The following is a 23,272-nucleotide window of genomic DNA, read 5'->3' as shown; positions in this document are numbered from 1 at the left end:
GTGTACTCTCTACAACTTATAAATAGAGGAAGCTAGAGGGGGAGTAGAGCAAGCAAAGCAAAGCAAAGAGAGAGGAAAAGAAAGGAAGAGAGCAAAGAAAAGCGGAAAAAAAATATTAAAATTAATAAATTAAATTAAGAATATTTAGAAAATGTTAAAATTAATAATTTAATAAAATTAAATTAGGAAATAAATTTGAAAATTAATTTAATTAAAATTAATGAGGAAATATTAAATTTTGTAAATCAATTAAATTAAATATTGTAAAAAAAATTTAACCGATAAATAAATTAAATAGATGTTTAGGGACCCAAAATAAATAAATAAAAATAATTTGGGGTCTTTTCTAAATTAAAAATTGATACATGGGCCTAAATGAAAAGAAAATTTAATTTTGGGCCTTAACGCGATTTTCGGAACGCGTGCCACCTCAACAAGTGTCGTGCCTGCTGACTAATTGGAGAAGGCCACGTGTTTGCTGGCCTGCACGCGTCGTCAACCAGGCAGGCTCATCTGGTAAGCTGATCGAACAGCTGCGAGTTTGATGTCAATCTAACAACCGGGATTGCGAGGGACAGATCCAACAGTGTGCAAGCATACAGGAGGAAATTAATCCAACAGCTACGCATGCAGACTGTCCAGATGAGTGGGAAGTTGAAATCAACGGTGCGAATCTATTTAACAAGGGAAATGAGTAATTTGCCCATAATGAAAGGTGATCAGACAGTCCATAGGTGGCCATATTAGATCTAATCCAACGGTCTGAAATTATTTGGGGGTGGGTATTTATAGGTCCTCTTCTTTTTACCCTTAACCCTAACCACCAGAAAAGAATTGAGAGGTTGAGATAGGGTCGCCAAAAATAGGAAGAAGGCGGTGGAGCTAGGGGGGCCACCGCATCAGAAGAAGAAACCGACAAAGGCAAGCTGATTTCTTCCAGTTTCTCTTCCTTTTCTATTCTAGTTTAGATTTTATTAATTTTTATGCACATTTAGGGAAACAAAAATCCATCCAAAAATGGTAAAACCTTTGGCCAAAGGAAGCCCATCCCCCACCGTGAAGCATGACCATTTTCTGTTCAGGTTAAGGTAAGGGTACCAATATAATGACATTTTTGTTAATTTTTGTTAATTTTTTTTGTTAATGGATTCAGTAGCATAGTTTGTAAAGGATGAACACTGAGAGGGAAACAGCGAAAATACGGTCACAAATAATCTTGTAAATTTATAAACAATCCCATATATGTATATATATATATTTCATATGATTACATATGTGTGTGTGTGTGTGTGTGTGTGTAAATATGTATACCTATTAATCTGTATATGTAATTAATTAAATACAAGAGCGTATGTGTCTATGTAAAGGAGTATATAGTTCTGTGTGTATATATGTGTATATATATAATCTGAGTACGTGTGTGCAAGCAGATACAGGCATGTGAAATAAATATTTATTTTATTTTGAATGAAATAAATATTATAAGAAAATAATTTTGAAGTAATAGGAAAGAAGTGGTCTATAAATGATTTTCCGGAATTGGATAAATAATAGATAAAATAAATTAAAGAAAAAAACTATTATTAAAGTAGGATGAGTACTTCAGGAATAATCTCATAAACTACTTGATCAAAATAATTAAGATTAAGAGTAAATTAAATAAAATAAGCTGTGTGTAAAATTAATACAAAATGAAAAGAAAGTAATATCTTTAAAAAATTATGTAATTGATCAAATATACAAAACAAGTAAAAAAAATAAATTGGATAAATGTCTTAGTAATTGAAATAGCTGTAAAATCTAGATGCGCATGTAATAGGATTAAATGAAACTCTTGAGTTCATGGTAGATCCAACGAGACTTAAATGTTGTGTAGGTTCTCTGCTAGTTTTGGGATGATGTTTGAAGTTCAAATTAGAATCTTTTCGCTTCAAAATCTATACGTTGTTAAGGAATTTTTTTTAATATGGTTTAAGAAATAAGTAGTTGAGAAATAAGGGACTAAATTAATTATCAAATGTTGGAAAACGAAAAAACTATGGTTTTCATTCATGATGCTTGTTGTGTGATCAAGTTATGCTTGCGTATGTACTGTTTAAATGCTATAATGGAAGTGATTTTGGTGATATTGAAAAGTTTATGAATTTGGGATTTTGAAAAGTTAGTGGGTAATGATGATTAAATTCTAATATGAATGGTATAGAAATTTATTGAAGCTAACATTGCGTGTGAACGAGTTAGGGGATAATTAGAAAATGAAATAAATCTAATGAATAAAATTTTAAAACCTACATAACTAAAACTCAAATAAAAAATATGTAAAACTTAATAATTAAATAAAATTTTAGATGTCCCCGAACAATTAATTACCGAAAAGATTTTAGTTGACGTATTGAACTGGTTATGTAGTAAGAGTAAGACGGTGGAAAATAAGTTAAGTTAATAAAATTAAAATGAATGAAATAATATTAAATACGCGAATGAACATTTTATGATGATAAGAGTAAAATAAAATAAAAGGGATGAAAAGAGAATAATGAAGGTAATTAAGTTAGTATGTAAATGGATTCAAGAATTGAAAATGAAAACACAATCACACCACAAATAAATAACCTACATTAAAGCATGTCAAAAAAGAAAATAATAAATAAGTGAAACTTAAATCATTTAAGGGCTATAGTATGAAAGAAAATTGAAAGTAATAAAAGCGACCAATAGTTAAGGGTGAATTAGTCGAAAAAAGTATTACAAGTCTTTAGAGAAAAATAATTAGTCTGATAGAAAGTGAAAAATATAATTAAATATATAAATAAAACTCAAGGAACAAAATAAACAAACAAACAAATAGTACAAAAAACCTTTCAAACAAAATGTTTAATTTACGTAAGAACAATATGGTTGAAATTTAGCAATGGGTGAACCCTATTTATTGATGGATAAAAACTCTTTCAGACGTGGTTATGATGTATGTTTTGTTCTAAGTCACCTAGTAACAGATTGTTGTGACCAATTATTATATGTTTTGTGTATATGTCTACCCAAAGAGATAGTGGAGATCCAGATTCCAAAATAGTACTTATTCTGTTAGGTACTCTAAATGCGATTAGAAATCGATAACTAATAATTAGATAGAACATTAAGACAACCAAAACTACATTACACATCAAATAAAACTTTAGAAACACTTAAACTTTAGGATCATATATTAGGATTTAAAAATATACTTTTTGAAACTCATTATTTTCTTAAAAGATAAGATCAATTTTATATGTATGTTTGATTGTATGTTGTATACGTATGCCTAGAGCGTAATCTACTAGGTGTTCTTACTGAGTGCGTTGTTTTGTTCAACCTATTTAAATTCTACTCTTTTTCATATTAGAGATGAATGATTATAGAATGGATAAGAATTTCTGCTTTTTGTGCTGTTTTAGGTAAACTCTATAGTAGAATGGGTCACCTGGCAATAGATTATTGTAATCAATTGTTGTATATTTTGTGTATGTGCCTACCCAATGAGGTAGTGGGGATCCAGATCCCAAAATAGTACTTGTTCTGTTAGACACTGCGAATATGATTAAGAATTAACTACTGATAATTATAGAGAATAATAGAAAAACTAAAACTACATTACACATCGAATAAAATTTTAGAAATACTTAAACTTTATGACCATATATTAAGATTAAAACAATATACTTATTGAAACTCATTGTTTTCTAAAAAGATAAGATCATTTTTACATGTATGTTTGATTGCTTGTTATATGCGTATGCTTAGGGTATAGTCTACTAGGTATACTTACTGAGCGCATTATTTTGGTCAGTCTATTTAAGTTTTATTCTTTTTCATATTAGAGATGAATGATAGTAGGATGGATCGAGATTTCTACTTTTTGTTCTGTTTCAGGTAAATTCTATTTTAATTTTGACTTTGTACATTTTTGTTACTTCATGAGTTATAGTTGATTATTTCAATGTTACAAGGGATAAATAATTACGCTTTTGCAATTCCATATGTTGCGAATGACTAATTCTCCAAATTAGTCAATATCCGACGATTATAGTTCCTCGGTGGGACTACAAGCTGTCACATTTTAAGAGAAGTAAGTTAAAAATTTGAGAGAAAATGAGTTAAACTCTAGAGGAATTCTGGTCAAAATTTTAGAAAAAATTCTATTCAGACCTGTCCGAGAAATCTGTCTAAAACCAAGAGGAAATTTGAAAATTTTTGAAGTTGTTTGTTTAGATATTAAGAGTAACAAAACTTGGGAGTAAGTTAGTAGCTTGCTATAATTTAATGTGCAATTGTTTCCATAATTTTGTAAGTACTTTGTGATTATGCAATCAACTACGGTTCTGTTTTTATGATACTTATGCCAAAGGAAATGTTGTTATTTTGATGATATTTTAAAAAAAAAATGTTGTTCTCTAAGTGGGTTTTAAAATTACTTTGTCAAAAAGAAATGCTGCTAATTTTATATTTTTGTTAAGGTAGTATTCAAACCATTCGAAAATTATCCAAAGTGAATTTTTGTTTTTATTCACCACTTATTATAGAGGGGAGAGTGTTATGCACATCCACTTCAGTGGAAGAAAAGTGTAAAATGATTGTTCACTTCGATGGAGGGAATCCGACCATTATTGGCAATTTCTGCCCACCTATATTATGACGAGGAGAGTGTTGTGTCCATCCACTTCAGTGGAGGAAAAATATTATCTCCATTCACTTCGGTGGAGGGAGAGTGTTGTGCCTACTCATAATATAGCTGGGAGTCCGTTGTGCTCTCCATGATAATAGTGAAAGTGGCTCATTGCACAATGTTGCAAAATAATTTTGAAATGATTCTGAAAAATGTTTTGAGTGCTTTGTGATTTTAAACTTTGGAAGCGTATGTGTCATATGTGCTTTGATCTTCAAAAAATGTGTCATATATGCTATGATTTGTTGAAATACTTTTAATTCTTATTGCTGATATATTATAGCTTGCTACATACTGAGATGTAGATCTCACCTTTTTCATAATCATTTCAGATATTGTCGATACCTAAGTGTTAAGACAAGGTGAAACTTTTGGAGGCTAAGTCCTAAAGTGTTCAAGTGCCAAGGACGCGAAGGTTATGTTTCAAATTCATTAGTGATGTATAAACCATGCTTTGTAAGAATGCTTTGCAAATTTTAAATTAATATATTCATGATGTTTTATTAAATTAGTGTACTCTAGTCACACCCGGAAAGAGTGCGGGGTCATGGAAGCGACAGTGAGAGAGAATAGACCTGACAGCCAACTACAGAGAAGAAGGATTTAGAGAATAAAAGACTAGCTGGAGGAGGATTTTTAAGTTTTACTTTCAATTTCAATATCTTCTTGGTTTAAGGTTTGCTGATTAGGTTTCCCATGGGTTATGTTAGCATTTATTTTAATTTAGCGAATCAATCTGGGTTGAAAACTAAAAGAATGTTATATATAATTTTTCCTCCAAAAGTTCTGAATATATTATGCAAAAACTATACCGTACTCTATTTTATAATATATTTTCTCCTAACAATAGAACTGTTAGTTTTTACAACATTTATCTTTGTCACAACACTATATATCATCCAATTAAAAATCCTTATTTTCTTCTCTCAGAAGCCCCTTTTTTATCTCTTCCCAGAAGTACCCAACTCCCATCTTCGGAGCAGATCAAAGCAGAGCGAGATATGCAGGCTGATGCACTATTCCCCCTAAGGAACCCAATAACAAAGTTAGAACAATCAGTTAGGAAAGATGTGTTCGTCTGCACCAACACCCAAATTTGAAGCATTATGTTTACTCCCATTTTCTTACATATTTAATTTTTTCTGGGAAGGGGAAAGAGCCTCCTCGTACTGAGAAGGAGGGAAATTATATACACAAGAATCCCATGGGGGTAGCTCTCTGATCAAACATGTGACATGAGGCCACACTTCCGGATTTGAGCACTATCGTGGCTCTTGCGAGGAGCAATCTCAAAATCAATCAATAAGTCAGTCTAACTTGACTGGCCTAAAAGTACCTAGCATGGTGTTCATTGTACATACCACATCAAGCTACTCTGACAGAAACGACCTCGCATTCTTGCATTGATTTGAAAATGAAAAGGGCAAAAAGGAAACTAAACCAACTATAAGCAACAGCATGTTTACAAGTACTTCCAGGAAAAGAAAATGAACTGCCAGTAAGTCATAATTTTCATCTTACATTAAGAAAGCCGAATCCACCCTCCAAAGTGCATGGATAGGGATTGCTCAGCTTGTCACCACACTGTTTTCTAGTAAATTCTTGTCTTCATCTCTCCTTTGGTGCCAAAGAAACACAGATATTAAAGTTAACTGCAATTGTCGCCGCAACTGAGTAGAGCAAGATGTGAGTTTGAGCATACAGCTTAGACATCATTCCAAGAATAGAACAACCACTAGGTCTCATGCAGTTTGCACCTTATGATTGTTTTTTGTGCATCAGTCAACCTTTCCCACCCTGGAAATTTACGGGTTAATATAGACTTCCGCAGATAACAACAGATCTATCCTAATCACTTTAATAACAGTGGCACACACTTAAATAACATAAAATGCTCCGCAATTGAGCAACTCTAACTTGGATCCAAACAAAGTAAACAGGCTATATTGGAATGAAAATTTGTATAGAATTAATTTGCAAATTCACACTTGATACAACTGGGAAAAGATATAAATCATATTAAGATGATAAAAAAAATTTAATTCATGGAATTTCATGTGGAACTGAGGCCAAGCACCATATGGTATTAATTTTTCCAATTTAGAATGTATTATTCCAATTCTACATTTTAATGGAATTTAGAGTGTATTATTTCAATTCCACATGAATTCGACATGAAATTATTTTTTTTAATCATTTTAAGGAGAATTTTCACCTTCTACCAGTTGAATTAAATGCTAATTTACAATTGGATTGCACCAAGATTCATGAATCGTTCCAAATATAGCTATAGTCTTGTGGTAATGGGAAGGTTAATTACTTTGCTTATCTGCATATTAGCATACCATATAAAGTCCTAACTATTTTGGCTCTTTCATATTTTTTTGGCATTACTGATGGTCTAAGTTAGTCCAATTACACATCTGACATTAGGAAATAACGGCAACTCCCAACCAAGAAGCCTTAATAGTCAAACATATTTAATCTACTACCTACTGTAGTTAAAAGTACTCTCAAGAGCCCAAAGTGCACAACTAGAATGAATAATTAAGAACAGCGTGGAAGGGCCCAAGCATAACAGTACAAACAGGAAGATTATGAGATGTGCCTCAACAAGATGTTATTACCTTGTGAGGTGGAGTTCCTGGTCTCAACATGTTGCTACCAAATCCAATTTTACCTTTCTTCTCAGTTGACTTAAGAATCTGAAAAGAACACGTCAAAGTGTCATCCACGCTCATCATGGCACCAGCATTATCAAATTCACCACAGTAATTTGGGGCAGAGAATATGGTTACTAGCTGCCGCTTTGCAAAAAACTCATAGCCATCTTCGACAACCTAAAATTCATAACCATGAAAAAATTAAATGGAGAAAAAGTTAGTAATGAACCGTAAGGCCAGCCTACTACAAATGTGAAAAACACACTTGCAAGGAGACATGTGAAAATTGAAGATCCTCGTACTAAAATTTCTACAACATCAGAAACGGCAAAGCAAATGTGTCAACATCCTTACTGATTATTGTTGCAACAAAAATAGAAGGTGGTAAAAGCATTTGCCCCCAACACCCCAAGAAAGCCAAAAAGTGGGAAGCATTAAGGATAAAAAAATTTCAGCATAGAGACTAATGCTGATAGGTAGAGAACACAGCAACCTGACTCAACCTTTCAATTGTGTGGCCTAGTCATGAACCAGCAAAAGAAGAACATGATACCAATAAAAATATAGATCAAGTTAAAGGAAGATGCAATATAATTATATATACACAACATGATCTATCATATATGCAAATAGAAAAGAACACATGTAGATGCACACTGAAAAGTTATGCATGCATGAGCAGAGAAAGCAAGACAAATGTCCAGTTTCAATAATAATACAAATGAATCTTCATTTAAAAAAAAAATATATCTTCAAATAAATTAACAAATACCTAACTAGTATGCATGTTATCCAGTGAAGAAGGTTAACACACAAACAATCACAACATACTATTAAATGGCAAGTCAGAGATAAAGATTTATTTCAATGAAACCTGGTGAGCTCGGCAGATAAGATCAAGATCATGCTTCTGAAGAAATTCAGAAACTTGGTCAGCTCCAAATGTAAATGAAACACCCCTGTCATTCTCTCCCCATCCTTCAATGTCTTTATCGGGATCAGCCCACAGCAGATCACAAAGTAGACCCTGATCTGGCACATCCACTGGGCGAGCAATGTTTCTGATTTGATCCATGCTTTTCAGTTCAGGAGATAATCCACCATGCATGCAGAGGATCTTTTCATCAATCAGAGCAGCAACGGGCAAACAATTGAAGCACTCAGTAAAGGTCTTCCAAACACGGACATTAAATCTCCTCTTGCACTCATCATAGAAACCATATATACGGTTGATGGAAGCACATTCATGATTGCCCCGAAGGAGAAAGAAGTTTTCCTTGTACTTTATCTTGTACGCGAGGAGGAGACAAATTGTCTCTATGCTCTGCTTGCCACGGTCAACATAGTCTCCCAGGAATAAATAATTCGCAGCAGGTGGATATCCGCCATATTCAAACAATCGTAAAAGATCTGAGAACTGACCATGAACATCCCCTGACCAAGAAACATAGATATTAGGCACAGCTTTCTCATAGTTTAAGTAACAAGTCAGGATAGCCATCAACAATCCATGTCTCTGCATGAAGTTACATGCATGAACATGCACACAACCTTTCTTTTAAGCAAGCATCCAACCTGGATTTCTCATGAAAGCTCAGAAAGAAGCAATCTATATGTCCCCCACTCTCCATCCTTCTATCACAACATCCCCGACAAAAGAGGGGAGGCAGTGTTGGGTTCCATTGCTCAGTGAAAATGCATGTGGTGTTTTCTTGCAGTTAACATATTACTTGGAATATAGTAATCCAAGACTTCAGCTAAAACATGACCACTTGACAAATGAAGATGAGTATCTTCACATGCACAAAAGATTAAAAACCATACAGTAAGAGAGAAGGAAAATTGAAGCTAGTGGGATACACAAAATAATCAGGAACTAATAAAAAATTTAATCGTTTTTGAAAGTGACCCCAAGATCTAATCTCAACAGAAGCAACCACTTCGGTCAAAAGAGAAAAAAAAATAGACAAGCCACCGCCAAAAAATAACTAAATAGCAAACACATATAATTTCCACAGAAGGGTCGAATGGACGATTGAAATTGAATTTAGGTTTCTTCAATTAATCAAATGAATCTCATAAACGAGATTATAAAAAATGGATTAAGTTAAGATTTTTAAATAGATTGCAAACTATATTTCTATTATACTATTTAAGGCCTATTATTATAATTTAATAACTTCAGGATTTTATTTTTTTTATTTATTTAGTTTTCCTATTCTTATTAGTATTAAACTGCCTACTGTTACAATTTTACTAATTTAGGATTTTATTTATTTTTAAGTCTTTAGTTTTCCTATTCTTATTAGTACTAGGGAAAAAATTACGTAACAACCACTATAAATATCTTTATAATATCACTTTTAAGAGATAAGTCAGTTATTCAATAAATGAGTTCATGAGAATTCTGTAAGTCTTCCTAGCGGAGTGGTGCAGTCAACCCTTCACAGCCGAGTGGTGCAGTCAACCCTTTACGACCGAGTGGTGCAGTCAACCCTTTACGTGTGACAATTCTTAATCGTCACATGTAATACCTAAGCAATCTAATTGATATCTAGATTTTATTCCCAAATTTCCAAATAGGCAAATATTGTCCAACATCAAACTCCTAACACCTCTTCCCTCAAGAACAGGGGAAAAGAACAGAAAGGAAAAAAAAAATTATTAAAAAATCAATTTTCTAAAAAGACAGATTACTAGGTAAGCTTGCATTTCATCAAAAATTGATGCAATCATAGTTACATAGAAGTTACCATACACCATCTGACACTTACTTTGAGCATCATAAATAAAATTCGATCATTAATCCTTATGCCATTTTGTAATAGGGGCAAATCTAAGCATATCCAGTCCTGAATCTTGCAACTCAAAAACCCAAAATAAGATTGATGTAGCATAGCAACGTAGAAATGTATATCTTGACTTCTCATCAGAAAAAAAATTTAGAAAATTGGTGTCTTCTCCTTGAGATTAAGGATCAATATGTTATGTAAGAGAAAAATTAGAATGCAATTTATTCATGGTTTAAATCAAAAGATGCCCACTTCAATCATGAACAAGTCAAAGAAGAAAGCAATCACAGCGCAGCAGAATTTCATGACTATTGAAGGAAATCTATGAAAGTAACCATAAGAAATTAAAATTCCTCTGTCAAATGCAAGAGAATCACGTATATGATAAAGGAATACCCATGCTCCTTCCCTGGCCCAATGCACGCATGTGGACCCACCATGAAAAACAAGTAATTCCTTGAGAGGACAAAGGGCAGTGTTTCTCTCCAAAAAAGGGCAGTATCATGGCAAAGTAAACTATTCCCATTGAGTACCATGCCACCATGCCCAACAGAAATACAATAGATCCAAGATCATTAATTCATCAAGGTTGTACCACTGCCACCTGTCATCTGACCAACTACATGACTTGCAAGGCAAACAAGCATTTGTTTGCACCAAAAGTCATGAACTGCATGTTGAGGGGTCATGCAAAAAAGGCACCCCAACTACCACGCTATTGGGAGGGATATGAACAACCTTCAAAATTAAGATGGCATATGAAACCCATGCCAGAATGCTAATGAAGATATATTAGATCCTCCTGTTGGAGTTTGTGCATTCACTTGCATACTATATCCAAAATTTAACCTCTATAGAGCACGGCTAAAGAAATAAAAGAATCCTAACTTCTTCAATACTAAACTCCAACATTGACAACTAGAAGATTACCATAAAAGCATTTTCTGTAACATCACATGCCACCCTCTGACTTCTTAGGGGTTAAACTGATTAAGTAGCCCACAATAATCTTTTGGTAACATTTCGTTCCAACAATCAATGAGAAAAAATTTAGAAAACGCTTACTGCTCTTTGTCTCAACTAAGTAACAAGCAACCTAGACTCATGAAGTACTTCGTTCCGTTTAAGAACTTCCCTCTAGGTTACATGATCAGTTCAACTCACCCAATAACTTCATTCTGATCAGTAGAATAATAAGAAGGACGAGAAAGAAGAAGCTATCAAATTTTCTAAAAGAACTATGACAACAGAACTTCCCCTAAAGAAAACAATCACTTTTACTACTCAATTTCCTCTCAGTAACTCATTGCACAAACCCCTTCGAGTTAAACACAAAAATAAACGAAATTAACTAGAAACCTGTAAAAAAGTGTAGAATATTAAAGAACGAAGCCGCAATTAAATCAAGTAACCGAATAGAAAAATACCACAAATCTTGATAGGACCTTCGAGCTCGAGAAGATTAGGCTGACTAAGGAAGATGTCCTTAGACGCCAAGCAAAGCTGACGTATCTCGGCCTCCGTCAGTAGCACCTGCTTCGCGGCCCTCCCATTCTTAGCCTCTGTCAACCTTCTTATGATATCATCAAGTACACTTTCATCCATTGACGCCGACCAGAAAAGGGAAAAATAAATAAATCTATACCCAAAAAAAAAAATGAAACCCTAATTATCTCTCTCCCTCAAGAACAAACAAAACTAACTAAAATAAAAACAGAGAGATCGTTTATTTCTCTCTTCTTCTCTATCAAAAGTCAAAGAAGTCCGATTCTGATGGTGAAATGAGAGGGCTTTTGCTTCAACTAAAGCGAGGAGGCAGAGGAGAACTATCTGCCGCTAAACCAAACGCCGGAAAGAGAATCCGACGACAGGGATTTTGGGCTGGAGGAGGAAGGTCAATGGCAAAGCAAAGCGGTGGATTGCGTGACACCAATTTCCCGCTCGCCGTCGTTAGGGTGTTAAATATTATACATATATATATATATATAACGAGAAAGAAAATGGAAATGCCACTAACAATCAAAGTCTACTACTTGCTTGGTTGGGACTTGGAGGGAAAAGAGGACCCATTGAAAAGAAGCCCTGCTAAAAGGGCTGTCAGTGTGTGCGCCGTGCGGGTGTGGAACCCTATCTGCAAACTGAAGCGCATGTGACTCGAACGTGGGAAGAGTTGGACTAGGCGCTCATTACGATATATATAAAATTAATTTTGGATTGTGGTCAACTTATTCTTCTTCTCCTTTATAATCATGATCATGATGATGTGATTATATGCTTCCACTTACCAATGATACAGACAGTCGTGTATTTATTTATTAGTACAAAAAATCTCAATTTTCTTTTTCTTTATCTTTATGGTCTTTGTTAGGGAATAATTTTTTTCATGATAAAAATTTTATTTATTCACTAAACAAAAGAATATAACTTTTTTAAGTAAAAATTTATACATTTATCTATTAATTGATCCATAAGTACTAATTATAATATAATAAAAAAATAATTTTCAAACAAAAATAAGCACAAATATAGTTTATAAAAATGATCATCTTAACCATTCAGCTAAATTATTATTAATATATCACATATAACTTATAAATTATACTAATTAGGTATGTCATAAAATAAATAAATTCTTATTAATAGTTTTTCTACCAATTAATAATCAAACACCCATTTTCAAGAGCTTTTACCTCACATCACCTATAACAACTGTTACATTTTTTGCTGGTGCAATATTGTTAATGAATTCAAATAAATTATATTTTTTTTAAAAAAATCGGCATTCTTACTTTTAATAAAATATTTTTTCTAATTATCTTAATTATTTTTTGGTGTTTATGCTCTGACTTAGGTACAAAGTATCACCTATTCAAAAACAACTCAAAGCAAGATCTATTTTGTAATTTTAAGTGTATATAGAATTGTACTATATTCATTTTTTACCAGGTCATGAAAGATAAAATTTTATTAATTGCATTTTCATATGAACAGTAAAAAATAAGCAGATAAATAACTAATATATGAATATGACTAGAATAATTAACAGCATTATAACCATTTTAAAGGCTAATAATAATGTGTTAGTGCTAGTAGAGTTAGTAAATTATTAATAGTGTAATTTTCTTATTCCTAAACACCTTAAACATTTGATTGTACTATATTTTGATATGAGTCAGGTGTCTTACTTTTGGTATCAAATGGTGTGAATTTTTTCTTTGTTACATATACTCTTTTATTTTCCTCTTTTTTAGGTCATTCCGAGTTATAGGTAAGGGTGGTATGTGACGTGCCCCTCCTTTTGTACTTGAGTTATTTCTCGGTCTTTATGTGATATACACTATGTCCTCCAACTCCAGATAGTTTTGTAACTCTATAATATTAGCAATTTCTATATTAAGACCTCCTAAGAATCTTGTCATGGTAGTATCGAGATCTTCTTTGATATTGGCTATAATCATGAACATCTTCATCTCCTTATGATAATTCTCAATGAACATAGGTCTCTGTGTCAAATGTTACAATTTCTAGTGTATGTCTCTATAATAGTCAGACATATGAACCTTTTTTGCATGATGATCTTCACCTCTCTCCAAGTGGAGACAGACTGTTTCCTATTACAGTGTCTAGTGAGGATTAACTAATCTCATCATATTATAGCATAGTTGATGAAATCTACAGTTGCTAGCTTGATCTTTTTTTCCTCATTATAGTTATGAAAGTGAAACACTAGCACTACCTTCCGTTCCCATTCCAAGTAAGTTTCAGCATCATTCCTATCTTTGAGTAGTGGTATCTTTATCTTGATTGAGCTGATGTTACTGTCCCTCATACCTTCTCTTATTCTAACCCAATCTTCCTCTTTTTCATCATTATAGGACTCGACCTATTCATTGAGGATTCGGGGTATAGGTCGATTGGTGTTAGAAGTTTCGTGTCTTACTTCATTTTGACCACTTCCCATATCTTCTACTACTCTACTAAGCTGTGTTAGTTCATTGTGCATAGCCTCTATAAGGAGTTTCATATTGGCAGGGCTATGATTTCCAATTGATATTTTAAAAAAAAATTCCTGCAAGAAAAATGTTAGTAGAAAAAAAAAATCTCTTACAAAGTCTCTTGTGTTTCACTCAACTTGTCTTTTACCCTTTACTGAGCTCGCCCTCTCTTATTTTTGCCTCTCATTCTTCCTCTCGTAAGTTGAGTGTCGGATAAAATCCTCTTAAACCAAGGTATTTAAGTGTTATTTAAGAAAATTCAAGGAATCATATAAAAGAAAATATCGCACAAATTATATAAGAGTTTAACACACAAATGAAAAGTAAGTGTGTTTATGTATGTTATACTAAGAACTAGGATGCAATTAGTTGCTTAGTAGTGCTTGGAACTAAAGCTTAAATAAGAAAAGAGACTTGGAGCGCAAGAACAAACAATTATGAAAATAATGTATGAATAAATAATGTAAGGAGAAAACCAAATATGTCTTTAATTTATAATCCCGATATGCGCTACGCTCTATAATGAGGATGAAGTCTAGTGTTAATGAGATGTGTATGTATGAATGCACGTTAATCTTTAGGATGGAAAAATAAAAAGGGAAAAATTTTACGATGGTAAAAAATTTCGGTCTTGTGCTAAGAGAGAAAAGGCTAGTTGAGCGAGCCAAAAGTATATACCTGGTTGATATGTTGAATGATTGGGTTTCCTATCTTTTTTTGTTTTTTTACTAAATAGGAAACTTTGACGCTTGAACAAAAATAAAAATAAATTCAAGTGGACAAAATAAGGTGATAATGATGATGATGATGATAAACTGGAAAAGTAACAAGCAAAGAAAGCTTCAAACTGTTGCTTATTGCTTGTATCTATTTTTTTTTTATACTGATGATAATAATGGTGCAAGAAAAATTGTAAGGATAGTAAGGTTTTTGTCGAGTCTAAGCTCTGATATCAAATTATGCGGAACTCAAGATCAATAATTTCATCAAAGACTCACACAATACTCAAATAGTATCATAGATTTAAATCTTAAATAAACCCTTCCTATTTAACCCATTATTAATTATGTGATATGAGTTAAGGTAATTAAAAAAATAAAAAAAAAGAGAAACATCACAAAAATACATTGATAAGTTGATTTAATTCATATATCAACGAGAAAGATAAAAAACACCTCACTTGTTGAAAAGAAACTTCGTAATTTTATTATTTTGAATTTGAGTGAGTACAACTATAAATTGAATACCTATTTATAATGTAGGTCATGTGTATTATAAAAAAAATAAATCTTTTAAATTAATAGTAGAAATTACGTAAAAATTAAATTTTAACTTGAATAAGAAAATAATAAAAATTACGAGAATTACAACTCATTTTAAGTTAGATATGATCTTCAATTTTGAAAACTTTTTAAATGAAAAAATCTTAATTAATTGTGGAAGAATTAGGAAAAGTAAGATGGTAAATTAGGGTAAGTTCTTTATGACCTCAAGGGGACGCCAAATCTCCAAGATTCCTTTCTAATCTTGAGCTTTAGTTTTTTAGTAAGAAACTTATTAGGTTTCCTCTTTTATGGAAGATCTTGAGCAATTTAAGAAAAGAATTAAAGAGGTGAAAAATTTGTTGGAGTCTTTTAGCTATTTTTCTTATAATGCGCCCACTTACCATTATAATATTTCTTCCAAGTGACCCAAATCCACTAAAATTGTTTAAAGTCTTGCTTGGATCGTCCTTGGCCGCCAACTTTCTTTTTGTTTTGGGCTTTGCCGCAAGAAATTCTCCCTCAGCCTGCTTCTTGGTCGTCTTTCTATTCTTCTTCTTATCTTAGATCATGGCCCATGCTTTCCATGCTCACATTAATAATGCTTTCTTACAATCTCGCGAAGGAACTAGGCAAAATTGTGACGGCCCTGGAAATTTAAAATGAAATGTGTATTAAAAATATCAAATGCGGAAACGAAGTTAAAAATTCGATTAACATCCCTTACACTAAAACCAAAAACGTGCTCACAAAATATAAAAGATCAAACTACCTAAAGGAGAAACTCGAAAGTAAAAGCTACGAATATGACTATGGAGTCTTTAGACGTCCCCTTCGTCGTCCTCCTGCGGAACGGGCTCGGGAACAATGTCTTCCTGATCTGAAATGATTAAATAAGGAATGAGCTACACTAACCCAATAAAGACATCACGATATCTCACCGTCACGGAGGTAAAGGTGGGTAGAAAACACAAAAAGACCAATGGAGCATAATTTACAACAAATTCTTTTATCAATAATAAATCCTTCACCATCCACTTACCTCGGTGAAATTCATAAAACAGTATACGAAAGCAATAACATTATCATCATCATGAAATCATATATAAACTGTATAACATAATACTTATCACTCCTTTTGTAATTCAATCATTACACAACATATTTTCCTCATTTACCAGCCCACTAGTATCCATGGGGATCCATAGGGGTCCCGCTACCCGTTAACCCTTAACACTTGAAATCAGATTCCAGGGCCATCCCCATACCCCGTCCGGTATGGGCGCCAAAACTATAAACCCCATTACCCCGTCCGGTATGAGGGTAAAACGGGCCGTCCCCATACCCCGTCCGGTATGGGCGCCAAAACACATAAGATCTCCATACCCCGTCCGGTATGGGAGACCACCATCCCGGTAGGGTTCCCTACGGACCCGGTCCGTCCACCATCTCCCAAGATATCTAGTCAGGCTGACCACATTATACAATTACCAATTTACATAATCTTTCATTCTCTTTTTCCTCAGTCAGCATCATCAATTCACATACAAACAAGCAAAACAGTAATTTATGCCAAACAGACAACATACAGCATCAATATCCCAGTCATTCAATCCATAATCAATAAAACAGTAAAATATGCACACGAAACTATGAAATGAAAACATCAAACCTCATACTGCTTTTAAAATTGTAAAATAGGCCAAATAACAGTTAACCGACAAACACACTAGACTCGTGCTCCATTAGTGACCTTAAGCAATTTCACACATTCGTTGATTCAAGAAATACCGTTTTATCATTATTGAACTTTAATACCGTGATAGGAAATAGGGTGAGGGGTCCTTACTCGTTTCGGGGTCCGAACACGGCTTCAGTGTGCGCCTACAGGCTGTCCCTAATTTTCCCTGAATTTTTTTCGGGGAACTGAAACGCACTACTGGTACCTGCACGTATTCCAAAAAAATCCTAAATTAGGCACAGGGCCCCTTTTTGGCCAATATTGCAATTCCGACACGGCGGCTCCGCCGCTTGCGGCGGCGATTCGCCTCGGTTTGGCCGTTTTCGACTGTTTTCGGCCGAATTCAGCCACACTTGAATCGGTCCTTGCGATAAAACAACCCTAGGGCCCTTGGGGGGCCAAAAAATTACGAAAAACCGAAGCTTACCGGCGGTGGTGCTCTCGGGTGCGGCAGCTCTCCGGTGAGGTTCATGTTTTGGTGGTTCAGCTCCGATCAACCTGTAAAGAAAAGAATGGTGATCACGGTGATATAAAAATTGCATCAAACAGAGGCCGGGAAGGGCCTCATCGGAGGCAAAAACCGAGGAGGGGCGCGGCGGTGTCGCTGGGTTTCGACCGTATTTTCCGGCCGTTTGGCCGAGATTTTGGCTCCGATTTGGCCACAGGGGAAATCAGCGTGGAAAAACGAGTCGGGGGTATGAAATTTACCTCGATCGGCGGTCAGAAATCTCCCCGGTGCGGCGGCGGGTGGCGGCGGCCGGCGTCTGGTTCATCTTCTCCGGCGAGGGCAGGTGGCTAGGGTTTTTTGTGGTCAGGTGTGGGGGTTCTATTTATACCCTTTTGCCTTTTGATCTCAACCGTCCATTTTGATTTAATCTGGGCCGTCCGTTTTTGATTGAATCTGGGCCGTCCGTGCGATTGCATCTGGGCCGTCCGTGCGCACGCTTGATCTGGACCGTCCGATCGTGCGTACGCGGATCGCCAACATGGCCCGTCCCCGGTCGACGTGGTTTTGCCACATGGCAGGTCCTGGTTGGCCAAGACTGCTGACTCGGTCTGCTGACGTGGCGTTTGTTTGTTTGTTTTTTTTTTTTAAACCTAATTAAAATATTTAAAATAAAATAATCAATTTTTTTTTTCATATTTTCCGGGCGTTATAAAAATAGATTGATTGTGCTAAGTAATGCTTAAAATGCAGTTCATCATTTAGTGTAACGGCCCCGAAAATTTAAATGAAATATATGTATTAAAAATATCAAATGCGGAAGCGTAATAAAAATTTTGATTAACATCCCTTACACAATAACCAAAACGTACTCAAAACATGAAGGAACAAAATAACTAAAAGAGATACTCGAAATAAAAACTATAAATATAACTATAAAGTCTTTAGGCGTCCCCTTCGATGTCTTCCTGCGGAACGGGCTCGGGAATAACATCTTCATGATCTGAAATGGTTAAATAAGGGATGAGCTACACCAACCTAGTAAAGACATCACACTATCTCACCGCCACAAAAGTAAAGATGGGTAGAAAATAAAAATGACCAATGGAGTATAATTTATAACGAACTCGTTTATTAACATAAAAATCTTTACTGTACACTTACCTCGGTGAGATCCATGAAAACAACATATGAAAACAATAACCTTATAATATCATGAAATCATACACACTTTATAACATAAAACATATCATACCTTTACATTTCAATAATCAGAAAACAGATTTTCTCTTTTACCAGCCTACTAGTATCCCTGAGGATCCATAGGAGATCCCCGCTACACGTGAACCATTAACATTTACAACCTGATTCTAGGGCCGTCCCCATACCCGGTCCAGTATGGGCGCTAAAACCATGAATCTCAATACCCTGTCCAGTATGAGGGTGAAACGGGCCGTCCTCATACCCCGTCCGGTATGGGCGCCAAAACACATAAGGTCTCCATACCCCGTCCGGTTTGAGAGACCACGTTCCCGGTAGGGTTCCCTACGGACCCAGTCCGTCCACCATCTATCAGGATATCTAGTCAAGCTGTCCACATTATCCACTTATCAATTCACATAACCTTTTTGCATTTTTTCTTAATCTCAATCATCAAATCATACACAACATGTAAACCAGTAATTGACACCAAATAGGACAATACAGTACCAGGTTCACCATAATACAAACCATAATAAAAGAAATCATAGTTCATGTATACGAGACCATAACATAATTACATCAAACATCATGCTGTATTTAATACTGGAAATTAGACAAAACAATAACAGACCAACACTGATTAGACTCGGGTTCCATTGGCAACCTTAATCAATTATACATCTATAAAGTCACAAAGTACAATTTAATTATTTATTTAGCTTTAATACCGTGATAAGAAACAGGGTGAGGGGTCCTTACTTGTTTCCGGGTCTAAATTCAACTCTACAGTGTGCCTACAGGATGTCCCTAATTTTCCTGAATTTTTTTCAAAAAACTGAAACGCATTATCGGTACCTGCACGTATCCCAAAAAATTTCAAATCAGACCTAGGGCTCCTTTCGGCCAATATCATAATTCTGACATGGCGCCGCCGCAAGCGGCGGCGATTCACCTCGGGTTGGTCGTTTTCGGCCGAATTCGGCCACACTTGCATCGGTGGACCAAAAAATCACAAAAAACCGATACTTACCGGCGGCGGCTCCTCCGGCGTGAGTCGCGTTTTGATGTTTGGCTCCAATCAACCTGTAGAGAAAAAGAATGGTGATCACAGTGGTATAAATTTTGCATCGAACGGAGGCTGGGAAGGGCCTCATCGGAGGCAAAAATAGAGGGGGGGCGCGGCGGCGCCACTGGACTTCGGCTGGGTTTTTCGGCTGTTTGGCTGGTGATTTAGCTCTGGTTTGGCCGTAGGCGGACTCAGCATCGAAAAACGAGCAAGGGGGAGAAAATTTACCTCGATCGGCGGTCGAAAACTTCCCCGGTGCGGCGGCGGGTGGCGGCGGCTGGCTCCTCCGGCATCTGGTTCTTCTTCTCCGGCGAGGTACTGGCAGCTAGGGTTTTGTGGTTAGGTGTGGGTGGGGTTATTTATACCCTTTGCCTTTTAATCTCCACCTTCCATCAATATTAAATCTGGACCGTTCGATCGCGATTTAATTGGGATTAAATTTGGGCCGTCCATTGCGATGCAATCTGGACAGTCCATACGCGTGAATCTATGCCGTCCGTGCGCGCAGGAACAGATCTGGGCCGTCTGATTGTGCGCACGCGGATCGCCCACGTGGCTCGTCCCGTGTCAGCGCTTTTTTGAAACGCGGCGTGTCTTGGTTGGCCGGGGCTGTTGACGGGGCCGCTGACGTGGCTGATGACGTGGGTGCTGACGTGGTACAATTTTTTTAAATTGTGTTTTGACCCCTCGTTTTCCGATTTTCTTTTCAAAAACACCCACATAATCTAAATTTTCACTCCTTTTTCCGAAAATCAATTTCAATTAAATCCAAATAATATTTTTACATAATTTTATCATTATTATTATTTTTATTTTCATTAAATTAAATTAAATAAAAATCCAAAAAATTCAAATACAAAAAAAAAAAGAAAAATAAAAATAATAAGAAAAAAATTAGAATCACTTGAGTGTTACAACTTTTCCCCCCTTAAAGAAATTTGGTCCCCCAAATTTGCCTCTTACTCTTGGTCGAACAAATGGGGATACTGGGCTCTAAATTCTGATTCTAGCTCCCAGGTAGCCTCCCTGGGCGTGTGGTTCTGCCACACGACCTTTACAAAAGATATTTTCCGGTTGCTGAGTATTCTGCTCTTTTGGTCCGTGATACCGACTGGTACTTCTTCATAAGACAAGTCCTCTTGGAGTGGAAGCAGTTCATGAGCCAAGACATGAGAAGGGTCCGGGTTGTACTTACGTAGCATGGATACGTGGAATACGTTGTGGACTCTGGAGAGCTCTGGAGGCAGTACTAGTCTGTAGGCAGCAGTACCAATCCTGTCTAAGATTTCAAATGATCCAATATATCGGGGGTTTAATTTTCCCCTCCTGCCGAACCTACTAATTCCCTTGAAAGGAGTGACCTTAAGAAACACCCGGTCGCCTTTCTCAAACGCTAGGTCTCTCCTCCGGGTATCTGTATAACTCTTCTGCCTACTCTGAGCTGTCTGAATGTTCTTTTTGATTTTAACTATTTTGGACGTGGTCTCCTCTACCAACTCTGGGCCGAACAATCTTCTATCGCCCACTTCCTCCCAATAAATCAGTGATCTGTACGGGCGCCCATATAACGCCTCATATGGAGCCATGCCGATGCTTGCTTGGTAGCTGTTGTTGTAGGCAAACTCTATCAGGGGTAGATGGTCATTTCAATGGCCCCCAGAGTCCAGGACACAAGCTCAGAGCATATCCTCAAGCGTACGAATTGTCCTCTTTGATTGTCCATTAGTCTGGGGATGGAAGGCAGTACTAAGAGACAGCTTTGTTCCCATAACTTGCTGGAAGCTACTCCAAAATCGAGAAGTGAACCTAGGATCCTTGTCGGATACTACTGTCACTGGAACCCCATGCAATCTGACTATCTCCCGGATATACATCCTTGCTAACTTATCTAATGAATCGGTCATCCTGATAGCTAGGAAGTGGGAAGACTTGGTAAGTCGGTCAACGATTACCCATATGGCATCATGTCCTGAATGTGTCTTGGGTAGCCCCGATACGAAGTCCATGGTGATATGTTCCCACTTCTACTCTGGTATCGGTAAAGGCTGAAGTAACCCACCTGGGCGCTGATGCTCTACCTTGACCTGCTGACATACCAAGCATTTAGATACAAAGTCGGCTATGTCTCTCTTCATCCCATGCCACCAAAACTGGGGTCGTATGCTTTGGTATATTTTGATGAGTCCTAGATGCATGGCAAACTTCGAACTATGGGACTCCGTCATGATGTCTCTTTTTAACTCACTGTCATCTAGGACACACACCCTGTCTTGGAAACGAAGTAATCCATCAGCAGAGATTCAGAATTCTGAGCTCCCTCCCTGTTCTGCATCCTTCTTGCAGGCTACCAGGGTGGGGTCAACTGTCCGGGCTTCCCTTATTCTCTGGATTAACTCGGGCTGGACTATCAGGCGGCCCAAACATGTGACTCTCTTCAGATCATGAAGTCGAACCTGTTGCGTGGCCCCAATTGGTCTGCATTCTGAAACCATCAAATGGGCTAAGATACCTGCACTTTTCCTGCTGAGAGCATCTGCTACCGCGTTGCCCTTACCCGGATGGTATAAGATATCACAATCATAGTCCTTAAGGAGTTCCATCCACCTTCTTTGACGCATGTTGAGATCCTTCTGAGTGAATATGTGTTTCAAACTCTTATGATCGGTATAGATCTAAAAGGTCTCTCCGTACAAATAATAGCGCCAGGTTTTCAAGGCGTGAATGATTGCGGCAAGCTTCCAAATCATGGGTGGGATAGTTCTTCTCATGATTCTTTAACTGTCTGAACCCGTATGCTATAACCTTTCCATGCTGCATTAGGACACAACCCAGGCCCAGATAGGAAGTATCACTATAAACTGTATATCCTCCCGATCCACTCGGTAAAGCCAGCACGGGTGCAGTGGTCAACCGCTTCTTTAATTCTAAAAAACTTCTTTCGCAGTCCTCATTCCACTCAAACTTGGAATTCTTCTTTGTGAGTCGGGTTAGAGGAGCTGCTAGACTGGAGAATCTTTCAACGAACCTGCGGTAATAACCTGCAATTCCCAGGAAGCTACAGATTTCCTTAACTGATGTCAGCTTCTCCCAGCCAAGTACCACTTCAACCTTTTCGGGATTCACTGATACCCCTTCCTTCGATATGATGTGTCCTAGGAAGGCGGTCTGCTCAAGCCAGAATCCACACTTACTCAACTTCGCATATAACCTCTTGTTTTTAAGGAGCTGCAAAACTTGGGCAAGATGGTGAGCATGTTCTTCTCTGCTTTTTGAGTAGACTAAGATATCATCGATGAACACGATGACAAATTGATCCAAGAACTCTCTGAAGACCCTGTTCATTAGATCCATAAAGATTGCCGAGGCATTGGTTAGCCCAAATGGCATGACCAGGAACTCATAG

General features: G+C 36.3%; 1 protein-coding gene and 1 long non-coding RNA gene across 2 annotated transcripts; one reads left to right on the top strand and one right to left on the bottom strand.

The window, feature by feature from the left end:
* The first annotated feature begins 599 nt into the window (after positions 1–599).
* On the top strand, positions 600–5,210 carry LOC110806664 (uncharacterized). The gene is made up of 3 exons (XR_015818414.1): positions 600–921; positions 996–1,088; positions 5,035–5,210. It is a non-coding gene; the product is annotated as an uncharacterized LOC110806664 (long non-coding RNA).
* Positions 5,211–6,078: 868 nt separating this feature from the next.
* On the bottom strand, positions 6,079–12,332 carry LOC110806663 (serine/threonine-protein phosphatase PP1). Its single transcript, XM_022031585.2, has 4 exons — positions 11,585–12,332; positions 8,240–8,799; positions 7,330–7,542; positions 6,079–6,499 (listed from the first exon to the last, which is right to left on the bottom strand). Exons 1-4 carry the CDS (start codon positions 11,760–11,762, stop codon positions 6,485–6,487), a joined length of 966 nt encoding a protein of 321 aa, XP_021887277.2. The 5' UTR covers positions 11,763–12,332; the 3' UTR covers positions 6,079–6,484.
* Positions 12,333–23,272: the final 10,940 nt, after the last annotated feature.

This window comes from Carica papaya, chromosome 4 (assembly GCF_054855325.1).
Source record: "Carica papaya isolate Zhongbai chromosome 4, ASM5485532v1, whole genome shotgun sequence".
Taxonomy (NCBI): domain Eukaryota; kingdom Viridiplantae; phylum Streptophyta; class Magnoliopsida; order Brassicales; family Caricaceae; genus Carica; species Carica papaya.
The sequence above is the reverse complement of the archived record's forward strand: the minus strand, read 5'-3'. Positions and strand labels throughout refer to the sequence as shown.